The following is a 14,435-nucleotide window of genomic DNA, read 5'->3' as shown; positions in this document are numbered from 1 at the left end:
TCTGTAACCAACAGTTGCCAGAAAAATTACGTAACTTTTTGTACTCTTGACAGACCCGAAAATTTACTGAACGTTTCAAATTTTTCTCTTATATTTCCACATAAATTCACCTAAAAAACCATTCCGACTTGCGGATTACGTGAGATGTTCCGTTATTTTTCCTGAATATTTGTCTCCGTGTGGAGTCGTATAGATTTGGTAGACCTGGACATTTACTTTAATTTTTTTTTTTTTTCTTCAGGGGGAAGAGGACTTGTGAGTAATAGAGGAGCATAAAATGGCGTTAGAAAGATGAGAATATTAGTGAGCGGACATGTTGTTGGTGTTGGTGTGAAGCTTGGGTGAACATTGCGAGGACTCGGGCACGCATCAAGGCCTTCTCTTCAATCTGGTGTGCCATAATAGGCAACACGGCAACAAGGCAACGCCACAAGAGTTTACTTTCAACCTAGTGTTTGTCATCATGGCAGCACACCAGATTCTAGTTCAACTCGACTATCGCAATGACCGCTGATTCATAAATAATAATAATCGATTCATCCCGGGGTTTTATTTTTCCGCTTCGTCTCCGCCAATGGAGGTGTCAATATCCTCGACAAAAATTGTCATCAGAGAAATTCTATTCTAGCTACTTTAATTAGCGATGCATTCGTTATGAGGTGAGTTATGTAAGCATTGATGAGGCTGTTGTTGTGCTTTGCGCGGTGTTCAGTGATATTTTATTTTAGTGGAATTTTCAGAGGAATGACTTTTGATTTTCAGAGCAATCTCTACGAAAATTCGTGTACTTATGTTTTGTCTGGAAATTGGGACGTGAAGTTGAGGTCTTTTAATTATTTAATGCCTTTTTATTTTGTGTTGGTTTGATTTCCGATCAATTTTTCAATTGACAATTTTCAGCGAGAATTTAACTGGCATGAAATGGTTTTTAATTAAATAAAAAATCGAGGTAAATGATCTGTGTCCTTCAACTTCAAAAATCCCATATGTTCATTTACTTGGCTGTGCGGTTACCCAACAGTTTCCGTTTCACATGAGAATGAAGAGAAAAAGAATTACAATTTCAATTTTTTTTACTCATCTTTACAATTTCTCAACAATATAGTGGTTTAACGAGAAGATGAAAGTGCTCGTGTGAAAAGTCCACCGAAAACCTAACGACTTCTTCAGCTCCCACGGTTACTCAGAAATCCTTCCATTCAATACGTATTTTCAGGGTTTCGAAGAGCGCAAAAAAATCGAAGAGTGACACAATAATGGATAAATTACCATGACAATTGCATTTTTCGAGTGGTCAACATTCTGGGACAGATGCAAATGTCGTTTTTATTTCTCGATGGTCACCTTCAATATTTTTCTCATCATATCAATTAAAGCCACGGAATTAAAGTTGACCATTAATGAATAATATTCAAACATTCCGCAATGTTTACCGACAATAAATATCATTCATAATTGATTTGGAGTTAATTATAATATATAACATTGAATTCACAATGTCCGAATAATTATAATTATAATTGCAGGAGTGAGATAAAAAAATGTCTTTCGATTCAACAAAAACTGCAAAAACACTACAATTAAAAATCACCGATTTTATAGAAAAATCAATGGAAACTCTAAATTTTAGGTGACCGATTCCATTATTCCATTAAAAACCGTCAATTACCATTTTTTTTTCTCTGAAAAAAAATATAGTTAGTGAAATTCACATTAGAATTCTCGGACTAACTAAGAGGATTTCCATGTTATGTAACTATTTCCTGTTCCCCTACACTCGTAAAAAAAAGGATAACGGTACGCAAAAGTCAGCGAAACTCTCAATGTTTTAATTGATCCCTAGGGATGATACACATTGAAAAAAAATGACGGAATAATTACCAAAGTAATGGCGGGTAATTGTAATGACGCAGAATCATCTCTGTACGCTTCCGTGTTTTGATTACAAGGACACTTGCAAACCGATTAGGAACCTTGTACGTTTTGACCGCACATATTGCACCCACGTTGAGTATTCATATGGCTGACGATATATTTGAATTATGTACTTCGATGATTACATACGCCTCGATCATTTCCTACACGATGAAATCGTTTTTAAATTTTTAATGATGAAGAATAATTCGGGAATACCGTATTATAAATTAAGTTTTAAGGTTCACAATCCCATTTCATGATTGACTTCGAGATCTATTAAATTTAATTTCGGATTGAACATTAATTATAAATCGAAAAATTAATCGAGAATTTAATCACGAGCGATTCGAGGATATTCTAGTTTAAATTGGTTCTCATAAGAAATTGATAGAAATATTGGGATCCTATATAGCAGTACATCTTGGACATACGTGGGTGCTGACAGAAATACCGATGAACAAAAGAAGTACCTTCGGGCATTAATAAAACGGTAATTTTTCCAATAGTCAGATCAATCATGCGAATACATATCTCATGAGAACATGCTTCACGACATATGTGATTATGCATATATATATTCGAGTATATTAATGGAACTCGGCAATAGAACCGGGGAATATGGATTGAACAATTTATAATAGAATTTGTCTTATCGTCTGATATATCGTATTGGCTCTGAAGACAGTGTCCTCTGACATTATCGCAAAAAAATTCTATTCTATTCTAATCTATTCGAAATCATAATTTTTTTCGTAAAATCTCCAAACGATTATTCATTTTTACTAGACTCGTGCCTTTTTTTATTACAATGTCAGAGTGAAAATTTTTTGAAACACATTGACAGAAGAATTCGGCTGACCTAATTAATTGAATGAATTGTCTTGAACTTTTTTACATTCGTTTTTGTTAATGTCACTGTTTGTTAGAGTTAACTGTAAATGTTGTTGGTTCAATAAAGTGTAATTTTCTCTGCAATTGTAAGAACACAACGGTTCGGTTACGCAAGCGAGTATTCGGTAATAGTTACCGAATCTCGATTGATATAACACACCATTTAGATCATATCTGTTCAAAGTCATCGACAATATCCACTCACATTTCAGTCAAAATTCTCGTGATTTCAATTTTCCTTGCAAATGATTAATTTGATCCTTGAGTTATTGAAACTTCGTAATTAAATAATACCAAAACGCAAAAACGTTATATTGTCTTGCGTGAATCCCTTCGAGTTATTTCCAGAGAGATAAAAAAAATTTGAATTCTCGCAGAAGGGGATGGGGATTTATGGACCATTATCAAATTTGAAGAAATAGACGGATCGGATTGGAAAACGAAAAGGAAGACGACGGGATGACGTGGGTGAGGTCAGGGCCACTTGTGCTTTGGTGGCTGCAGCCAGTGCTCATGGAGTTTCATGGAACACCTTGTGACCCACTTCCGGCGGGCAATGCAATTCAACCAGGAATTGCCAGCCGGAAAAGTCCATCTGCACTTTCATGTCAAACTATTTGACAAATGACCGTTTTATAACCTACCCCATTCCTTCCTCAATACCACGAATAATCACGCACCACGACCAATTATTCGTCATATTATTAATTCATTATCGATTCGATTTTTTTACGGCGAATTAAGACCGAGGTTGACCTGTAAATCGCTCGGATTACGATCTTCGGTCCTGAAGATTGGACTGGGGGATTAATCAAAGCCCTGACTGAGAATGACCCTTACTCGAAAATTACTCATTCTAATGAAATTAATAAATGAAAAAAAAATGAAATGTTGGGTTTGAGTGAAAGAAATGTAATGCCTCGATGGGTCAAAAAAATCATCATATTCCCCTAGCACTTGAAGAAACTGGAAAAGGTTGAGGTCTCGGAGTTGGAGGCCTCCTGCTCACTTTCCCACAGTTTTTCGCATTTTACATGGAAACAAACCCGAGTCTCTCTCCTCAGACATCACCTAGTGTTGTTTATTATTACCATGTGTTGCGGAGTACATAGAGACTTGCGCAAGCGTTACGCGCATGATCAACAGGGCGCGTCAACTTTATGTATCCATCCTATATACATTATATATAATGCCAGAAGTTCCCTGCACCTGCCTGTCTATAATAGTATCCTCCCTTCCATCTACAAATTCCCTCCTCAGCCCCTTCCTCACTTAATGCGTCATTCTCACTGCCTCTATACCTTCTAGACAATTTACATGTGAATTCCAATGCAACTAAAAATTATTCATAAATTTTTATTGTCGCGCGTTTATTTTCAAAATTTTTGGCTGTTTTTTTGGACTGATTAATTATTAATGGAAATAAATTAAAAACGTTATATTTCTTCGCGGCAATTTTAGTAACCGTTTCTCAACTTCTTGATGATTTATCAAGTATTTTTATACTTCATTTTATTCGGTTTTTATGATGTGGCTGAGCTTATATGATTGTGGTGTACACACATGAAACTCTCTCTTCAAGGAGATCTAGTCTTTACTCCTGACCGCAAATGCTGTACACCTGTACTATGACTGATGATTTGAGGGAAGGATGGGTGCATGAGAACAGTGTGGAATATATTGTATACTTGTGAGAACCTTTTAACCTTGAATTTCAGCTGATTATTCTTTAGGCTGAGAGAAAAATATACTATTGTTGAGTAAATTTACTAACGACTGGATAATCTACAGTAATCAATTTTTTTCGCTTCTTTGCATTTTCAATTTCAAGGCGATATTTTATTTTTTATTCCAATTTTCCATGCCCCTTCTGTCAAAATAGAAAGATATTTTTAGTTTCGAATTTTTAATTTTCAAGGTAAATACCTGGGTTTCATTTCAGGGGCAATTATCCACATTAAATTCAATTAAATTCTCGTTAATATGAAAATTCGAATCAACAATTCCCTGAATTTAAGATTAGTTCCTAATTCATGAATAAAAAAAATGTTGCGGTAATAATTAACTTCGATCACATAAATTTCCTCGAGTAAAATAATCATCTTCCCCAGTGGGCTGGAAAATTTAAACTTCATTGAATATTCACAAAAGTAATATTAAATAGAAATTAACCAAAAATAATCCATTGTTAATTTCCAGGTAATGAAGTCAAGGATAAAGTAGAATAAAAAGTATTCAGAACGATTAATCCCAAATATTAACCCCAAAACCAAGATGAATATCTGCAGAAGATCACATACATCTGACGGTTCATTCTAGTCGTAAGAAATAAAAAAAAAAAATTCTGATTCCTCATCAGTGTGAAACCCTAGCAGCTCAAACCTTCTCAAATTACCATGCCTCCTACCTCGCATAATGAAACAACTCTCATTAAAAAAAAAAAAAAAATCGGAAACATTATTGAAATTAATTAGAATGTTGAAAAAGGCGCAATTTTTTGTGATGATTTAGAGGTGCTTATGGTGTTCATGGGAATAATAGTCTGGCCTTGGGTATTGCCGCAAGGCCCACAGACAATGGGCCCCCGCCAGTCAGATAAAAAAAATGAAATCATTCACCTCCTGCTCTCCAATTAAACCCAACATCATTGTTTATCATTTTTTAATAATTTGTCTCGTTCTCATTAACTTGGTGACTCGCACCAGCAGATGTAAACAAAAGCTCAGGGTAGACATATAACCGCGTCCTGATTAGATTAGATTAGGAAACTGATATGTTATTTTTCTAAATATCGGAGCAGTCGCGGATCAGAGAATTTTTTTGATGTGACGGATGGAGAAATGTGTGTGAATGATACACCTTGTGAAGAAAAAGTGATGGTACAAGTAAAAATGGGTGAGAAAGCGGAGAGGACAGGAGCGGAGTCGAGGCCAACCTCATTGGACGCTCTACTTGCTTCACCGACATCGATTATAGAACCTCGTATGATATATCTTCACACTGGATTTCTTTAACACCATAAAAACCACGATCAAAGAAATATTTATTTAAGATCCTGCGCTCACTCCGGGGGATTATTTGTTGACAAGTATCATGACACAATGATTGCTGATTTCATGGGATTACAAAATGATTTCAAATAATTTTTTGGAATATTTAATTTCAAATGACTTCAAGAGATTTCAAGTGCTTTTATCCCTCGACTCAAAGCTTTTTTTTTAATATTTCTATATATCTCTGAGAAAAAACTTCAGAAAGGGAATTCCGGAATTTTATGCAAGGAAAATTTAAAATATATATTAATTCAATTAGATACATGCTTGAATTTTCAATGAATCGATAATCATTTAATTGATAATCCTAATCTATGTTTTCCATTATCTTTTTATGATAGGTACATCATAGTGAACTCTCAATGAGATATCAATAAAATTATTTGAAATGCGCGGATTCGCGTTATCGGCTTCACTTAACTGATCGCGACTGTATAAAATCAAATTACAATACATTTTCAAAATAAAATCGCCGTCTCCGTGATTTTTAACTCTGGTTCGTCCAAATTCAATTAAAAAAATTAAATTTATTTTTTATGTTCGGATAGAGAAATAACGAAGAGCGCCACCTGCAGAGACCCGCCAGTTTCAATGGAATTGTTTCTTTGGAGTAAACCTACAGGTGGCGGTGGTGATTCCATTATCTGAAGCCGCACTTCACATTTCCTATCGTTTCACACGGTAAATTGAATCGATAGTTGGAAAACATAGAACAGGTATCACTATTGCCCAACAATAGCCCCCCATTGTCGGACCAAATGAACTTGCAAAAATTTATTTATTTGCCTCGACCAGATGTGGATATCATAACGATAACCCTGAACTCATTCTCGTTAATTAAACATGAAGATAGCGGGCTGAATGATCGATGAAGGAGTAAGACTCAATTTCATTGAATCATATATTATAACATTTTAAAAACCCGTGGAGATCTTCCCCCTTTTAGCCAGAATTGCTAGTTCTTCGAATTTTTTACGAATTGTGAATTGGATTGATGCAAAAAATATACCGTTTACGCATTTTATCGTGACTTAATTACTCCCAAAATTTCATGATCGAAACTTTTCAGAAGTTTATAAAACTTCAGGGAAAAGTATTCAGAAAATTCAAAAAACGGATATTTGGAAATAAATAATCATTTAAACATATTATGGATTCGATAAATTTGATTCAAGCAGCATCTGACTTCCAAAGCTATAAAAGAATTAATAAAATCCTTGTAAGAGTTTTTCTGTATACAAAACCGTGAAGTTCTAGAATGTAAGTTTGAATTTTCACGTAAAATCTAAAACTCGTGGTTCAATCGAATTCCAGATAAGTCCAGAGCCCCAAAAATAGCGATTCATTAATTTTTTCGTATTGAAATCGTTACCCCGCGAAAAATTGGAAATCTTCTCCCGTTCTAAATTCATACCAGACGGAGTCCCAATTACTTTATGCTAATTACCCTAATGGCTGAGAGTCTCTGAATAAAAAAAGGTCAATGGAAATATCCACTTTATTTAACACTAAAAATACGCCTCGAATCGGAGAAAGAAAAAAATTGCCTAGTCTAAAATGTAAAAAAATTGGAAAGCCACGACGGCCTCGTGTGGCATTAGCAAGTCAGAGCAGTAGATATCGACCGCCCTTTAATTCCACCGAAGCTATCATTGCCCTCCATCTAAAAAATGTAATGGTGGGAAAAGGTGGATCATGTGAATATAAGGCAGTATTCTAAAAAGCTACACCGAGAAGTCTCGTGCTGAGAGTTTAAAATTCGTGACTCTCCGAATAGAGGATAAATGAGTTCCAGTTGATGAAGAAATGAAAAAAAAAAAAATCAGTCTTTGATACGAGGATAAAAAATCGAGATAATGAATAAGCAACGGTAAATTTCCGCGATTTTTAACCAGAAAAAAATACACACGGACAATTCAGGTCAGCTGTTACAAGTTCTGATAAAATACTCAACGACCTACATCAATGAATTTGTCATATCTAAAAGTGTAGATACCACATTTTCAACGCTCGAGTCTTTACCTCGAATTGTAGACAGCATACAGCCCTGTGTATTGGATGGAGACTAAAATAGTTGGTGTTGCGTAATCACCCGCATTCTGTTCCTCTCGTGCGAGAAAACGTGGGATTATGGCGTTAAAATCAACCACTGTTGTTTCAAGTTAAATGACCAAGATGGATAATGTTGATAAACGCTCAATTGAATATTGTCATACGGACAAGATTGAAATTGCAATTATTTCGTTGTTCAGGAAACGGTTGAGACCCGTTCAATGAGACTTCTCTTTTCCAACAAAAAAGACATTCGGCACACACCATGTGGGTATGTCAATACGACTATTTTTTTATCCGCGCTATTTGAATGATTTTTTGTAATTTTTATATTCATATTTGGCTGGAACAAATAGAGGCACTCCCGCTTTTCCTGTAATACATGTGGGTATTTTGCGGTAATATCTAAGTATTCACCCGCATTCGTTACGAAATCGACCTGAAACTCATTTTATTGCTAACACCCAGAAGATATGGCGTGTGTAAAGTGAATTGATTTTTCTACAGAGACTCTCGCTATCGCCTTTTGATTCCATATCTCAACCGAAAGCTCCGGAATGATCTATTATACCGTAAAAATGCCCAGAAATGTGGAAAATTGGGGCAATTATATTTGATTCTAAACCCTTTCTGGAAACTAATAGACGAATAATTTTTGTATCCACTAGTATTGACCTGGTCGATTTTATCTGTTCACTAACAAGTTGTTATGATATTGGAACAGCTATGTTTGGTCACATTGACAGCTTTCTGTAGGTAGATACAACGTAAATCTACCGAGCCACCTGATTAATGTGACAAAATTGAAATAGGCAATGTCAACGATATAACAACGTTTGACAGTTGTAATAAATGTTGGGCATAAAAGTAAACGATGAAAAAATAAAATAAATAAGGAAGAACTCACCAATTTTTCCGTTTGGACTATAAGGATCATAGCTTCCCGAACTCATGGGACTGACATAACCATTATTACTGGTCTGCTGTCCCTGGGCGAGCCCGGTGGACAGGGTAATGGGTTGCTGCAAGGCTTGTTGCTTCAGCGGTGGTGTTTGTGTTGTAGAAACTGGTGGTGGTGTTCTATCAAGTTGTTGCTGCGGTGTTGTATAAATTAACTGCTGACTGGACAAGGTTTGCGGTGAGTTTGGACTGGTTGGTGCCAACCAATCATCGGGTCTCGGTCGTTTATTACTGCTAGGTATACCGGCAAACAACGAATTACCAGAACCAACTGGACCACTGAGTGTTGACGCTGATGTTGGACCAATTGATGTACCAGCCATGTGCTCTGGTGTTTCAGCCTTAACAAGTGCCACTGTTAAACCACTGACCATTGTGTGTGGACCCTCACTTGTCTCCATACTTGTTGGTGGACTCATCCTGGATGTTGGTGCCAGTGCAACATCACCAGTACCCATTCCAACAGTGTTGATACTATTGTTTGGATTATGAACAAGTTGAGTATCATTGTACCGCACAACGGCCGAATTTATATTGTTCGTTATTCTTAGATTATTTTGAACTGTTGTACCGCCTGGTTTTATGGTAACTGATGACACTGAACCACTAGCAGCCCCTCGCATATTGACATTGATATCAACTCCCTGATGGTACTGAGTACCTGAGGATTACCTATGCACATGTCATCGCAGGGATGATTTTTCAGTTTACGTCTTTCACCAAAAAATTTTTAACTCTCAACTTATAGGTTCCTTTTTAGATGCCCTTCACCTGTGCTCACAGGTTCTCTCAGTCATCATGTCACTTTCATTGAATATGGCACCGATTGTGGCAGTTCACTCGGTTCAAGATTATTTTCTTTTACTAGATTATTATTACGACTCTTCGTCTTGGGCTTTTGGGCTTTGGGATTATTCTTGCAGCCTCTTGTGATCACTCCGGGGTGGGACTCTTTAGAAAATTTAACGGGGATTATGTGGAATTATGTTGTACGTTGGAGGTCACGGGGTCCTTTGTTATGGCGCTGTGGATGTCTGGAACAGAAAAAATGAGATAAGGTTTAATTTCTCGTTATCATTTGAGACATGCGTGCAGATTTTTTAATAGAATCTGTAAATAACTTCGAAATTCATTGCTTTTCCAAATTTAATTTGGAGAAAAAATCATATGGCCTTTTCAAGTGACAATTTGAATTTCCAAGAGTTTGAATTGACTGTCCAATCAATTACCAAATACTTTACAAGTATTGAAATTCGTTGGAGGAAAAAAAACCCAATCAATTTCTCTTCGTAACCCAAAGTTTCATCATTAAACCCATACACGCGTGAAGGTAATGAATGGTTGACGAAACTGCGGACTTATCTGGCCCCTCAATCGTGCCTCCGGTGTTTGGTGTGATGAACGGTGGGGACTGACTTTCTACGCAGTTGAGAAAACTCGTGGTCCCCCCGCGCAAAAAAAGCGACCGCCAATCCATGCATTTCTCTTTCTATAAAGATTATTCTGACTTCCAGATTCCCAAATTTGGGGAATTAAGGAAAATTAAATTGAAAAATTATTGCGGATATCTCATTTTTCCGGGTTTTTACAAATTTTTGAGAAACAGGGAAAACAAGATTTTTTTTTGGAAAACGAAAAATATATCGTTTTTAAGTATTATATTGCAAGACTGGAAATTTGTGAGTCATTGAATAAAAATAAAAAAACGGTATATTTATAGCGTCAATCTGATTCGAAGTTTCCCGAATAATAAAATTGATAAATAAAGTCACTATCGTCTACTCGGTAGTCCCGAATGGTTTGTCCTCGTCAAGTTCAATGAAGTAAGAATTAAACGAAAAAAAGGGTGGATATATATGTGAGCTAAAAAAGGAAACCGTTCCAACACTTCTTGTTTCGTGTCTAAAGGAATCCTGAGGGTTTTCTGCGATCACGTTACAAACCTCAGGTTTTTCTCCTTTTAGACACGAAAATACAGGGGTATCGATTACGCGTCAATTATTAAAGGTCAAACTGAATATAATAGTGCGGAGGATAATAGGGGGTAGCAATCGGAAATTCATTCATTCGAATGATTTTCTTTTCAATAGAGGAAGAAAAAAAATTCTAAAGACGAAAAAAGGTCAAGTCCACCCTGACCTGCCCTAAATATCGTTCTCGCCTAGTCTCTGTTCTCTATTCACAACGAGATTCCGAGGCTCTAATCCCCTGTAAATTCACTCTAAAGTCATCCAAATTATATTGTTTATTTTTCTGGATTAAAAAAGTTAATAGTAAAAAAAGAAAGCGCAAAAAAATGTTGAGGCATTTTTTGTGTAAAATTTCACGAAGAAATTCTTTTATATTTTTGATCGGTCTGATAGAATTTGAATAATTAGAAAAATAACGTGATTGAATTTTCGGGGTTATCTTGTCTGAGGAATTGTGTAGAGATATATAAAGTCGTTATTTAAGTCGCCGAGTGTTTTTCTCGCTTATCTATAATTTACATGCTCGAAAAATGATCGTCGGAATATTGACAGTTCCATTCCAATTTTTATTAGCACAGAAAAATACATTTATCAGTGCTGTCTATATTTTTCACCCACAATCTGCAGCAATTACCAGAACTTATTCATTGTTGACATCGACTAAAATTACTGGAAAACATGAGAATTTGAGAATAAAGACACCACAAATTATCTTCATTCGAGAGTAAAAAAAGTTCCATGGTTCAAACAAAAAATGAAATTTTCCCTTTGCGATAATAAAATAATTATCAAATTCTAATGTCATCCGAATTTTCACTTGCTGAATTAAAATGTAATTGCAATTAAAACCGACGACTAAATGCCTTCAACCATCAGTTGGAATGAAAATAAATAAATAAAACATCCGCAAAAGAGTGCTGCATTTTCCCCAGTATTCAATTCTACCCCGGCATTTAATTTTGTCCCAGCCTCTCCCAAGGGATGATTGTGAGTGTTAAAAATAAAAAGCGTAAGGGTGAGGTAGAAATTTTTCGGTCATATCCCTGGACATTAGGGGATCGCAGACGCGATCAATACCCGAGACGCGGTGGGTGGTTTGGGTGGTGCGGATGGTGCGGGTGGCTCGAGGGTGACTGGGAGAGTCGTGCCGACAACCTCACGCTCCCACCCGCGATACCTCGAGGATTGGCCTCCTCATTCCCTTCTCCGTCCCTCAACAAGAAAAACAAGCGAAAAAATGTATATATGTATGGAATGGTACATAGAGAGTGTTTATGTGGTGGAAAGGAGGGCCTGGGATAAAATGACGCAGACTCGTGAGCACTAGAGATTGTGCTTGAGGTGGCAGAGCCGTCATGTGTTTGGGATGCATGCGCGCCACGGCCAGGGACCACTCTCACAGCATTCAGAGGCCATCTAGGTCAATGCCTGCCCTCGTCCCGGGGTTCACCAATCCCTCCAACCTTACTCTCCACCCTCACAACCCCCACGTCTCTACCAACTCTCATCGATCCTCTCCAAACCCATTCTTACCTATTTAACACCACGTTAAACTCATTACTCTCATACAACCCTGCAAATTTGCCCACTGACTCCACCAAATTTCCCTCAAGCTCTATTAAAAACGCAAGCAGATATTCATATTATAATTCATGTTGCGAAGTTAACTGGGATAAGTGTCTTCTTTTTCGAGGCTACTCTTCTTTCACTCGATTTTTTTTAATTGAAGGGAGATGCAGATATTTTTTTTTGAAGATATTTTTATTTTAGCTGTCCTATTTTTCCATGAAAAATTTTTGTGCAAGAAATTGTTTATGTGTCCTCGATTACGCGATATTGGCTGAATAGTCTAACACTTCGCTGGGGATTATATGACTTAAATAATAAAAATTCCAACAATTTTCACCATTTTTATCGTAAGCGTTATTGCAGTTATTATGCGACATAATTTTTACTTGACAAACATTTAGAAATTCAAGTTAGTACCGCAATTTTTTTACGAAATGACAGTTCACGTTACGTTTATGAAACTGTCACGTAATTTGTAGTTAAATTTTTTTCTCGCTGCTGTTCGCGCTACTAAATCCACTCGGTTAACGCGTTGGAAATATTAACAAGTATACTGGCGGAAAAAAATTACTTCTACCATGTAAATTGACGCAGCGCATTGCCACAAATATGTATAAATATTTGCATTTACGGTCTGAGTATTTTCCTGTCGTTAGAAAATATATTTAGTAAAAGTAATTTCTTTCTCAGCGTAAGCTTGTGATATGATTTTTTAATTAGTGGTATGTTCGACATCATGAAGCAGGCTATGGTGCACGTTAGTGTTTTCTTAAAAAAAAAAATGAGATGAAAGAAATGGGAAAATGGACTATGTCCCAGTTGCATTGCGCATGTACCCCATAATAGCATTTTAGCTCTCAGGACTAAGTACAGCAGATTAAATGAACCACGAGGAGGAAATCCTCTTGTTCTGACGTTGTATTTCACTCTATTTTATTTTTCTTCGACGAGAAGAATTAAGAGGGATGTTGAGGTAGAATGGGGTAGCTTTTTCGAATGTGAAATCCAGAAAATGCGGAATCCTGAGGGCATAAGCATCGAGTAATGACAGGCTGTTGAAGGAAACATCAAGTTTTTCCCATCCGCATTCCCTTGAATAATTTCACTGCTCTTACACGGGTATATCAATCTAAAATACATGGTTGGAGAAGAATGGTACATCGCAAATGCTTGCCAACATTTTTCATCGATTTTTCGGATATATTTTACTATGTAAAATTTTTAAGAAGAACAAAACGAACGATAAAAATGATTTCCCCTTCGGAAGTTTCTTAAACATTCATATTATTTTACCAGGGCGCAACATAAATCAATTTGAAATTTTTTAAAATGACATTTTCAACGATTAATAAAAATGTATAACAAATCTCCAACCAATAATAGATCCCTGATAAATCCTACTACATCACAGACAAAAATGAGATGGTGTTAATGAGTTCTAAACTCGTATGAGAGTGTTGGAACTCATGAAAGTAATTCCAACTCCATAAAAAACAAGATATTATGGCAAAATAACACAAGCTCATCGCCATGATACCTATGATATCTCTGAGATTTTATTACAAACGTGAAAAATTGAATAACAAGTAGATGCTTAAAGTCGGATGCGCGTGGAATGTCGTTGGCCATGAAACCAAGTGAAAGATTATACCCAAGACGGAAACAAGAAGGATAGCGAGACCAAAGAATAAACAAATAAAATTGGATAATGATAAAGCAATGATAATGATAATGACAATAAAGAAATGGACGATGGATGAGGAACAGAATTCCGCGACGTGAATTCTCGCGGAATCATTCAATGGCTTGTCCAGTATATTGTAGTCGTCAGAGGTCGGGGGTATTGAGAAATTAACCTTGAGACAGGGTTGATTAATGAAGACTCACCGCGCCTTCTAATGCTCTCCCTGCCCGATAGGAAATTGTCGTTGTTTTCCTTTTTTTGATACTTCACGAGGAAAAAAATCGTCATTAAGGTAATTGATGAAGGGGAATTAATTATTTGTCTCTAGATTGTCATTAT

The 14,435-nt window shown here is 36.3% G+C and overlaps 1 protein-coding gene across 2 annotated transcripts in view; it reads right to left on the bottom strand.

Annotated features, from left to right (window-relative positions):
• EcR (Ecdysone receptor) overlaps nt 1-14,435 on the bottom strand; it is a 45,421-nt gene that overhangs the window by 18,424 nt on the left and 12,562 nt on the right. For both annotated transcript variants that reach the window (XM_011307191.1, XM_011307192.1), the window contains exon 3: nt 8,821-9,907. In XM_011307191.1, the coding sequence (XP_011305493.1) occupies nt 8,821-9,496 (676 nt within the window). In that variant the 5' untranslated portion in view covers nt 9,497-9,907. The remainder of the gene's footprint in view (nt 1-8,820; nt 9,908-14,435) is intronic.

The sequence above is a fragment of the Fopius arisanus genome, unplaced genomic scaffold, assembly GCF_000806365.1.
Source record: "Fopius arisanus strain USDA-PBARC FA_bdor unplaced genomic scaffold, ASM80636v1 scaffold00052, whole genome shotgun sequence".
Taxonomy (NCBI): Eukaryota; Metazoa; Arthropoda; class Insecta; order Hymenoptera; family Braconidae; genus Fopius; species Fopius arisanus.
The sequence above is the reverse complement of the archived record's forward strand: the minus strand, read 5'-3'. Positions and strand labels throughout refer to the sequence as shown.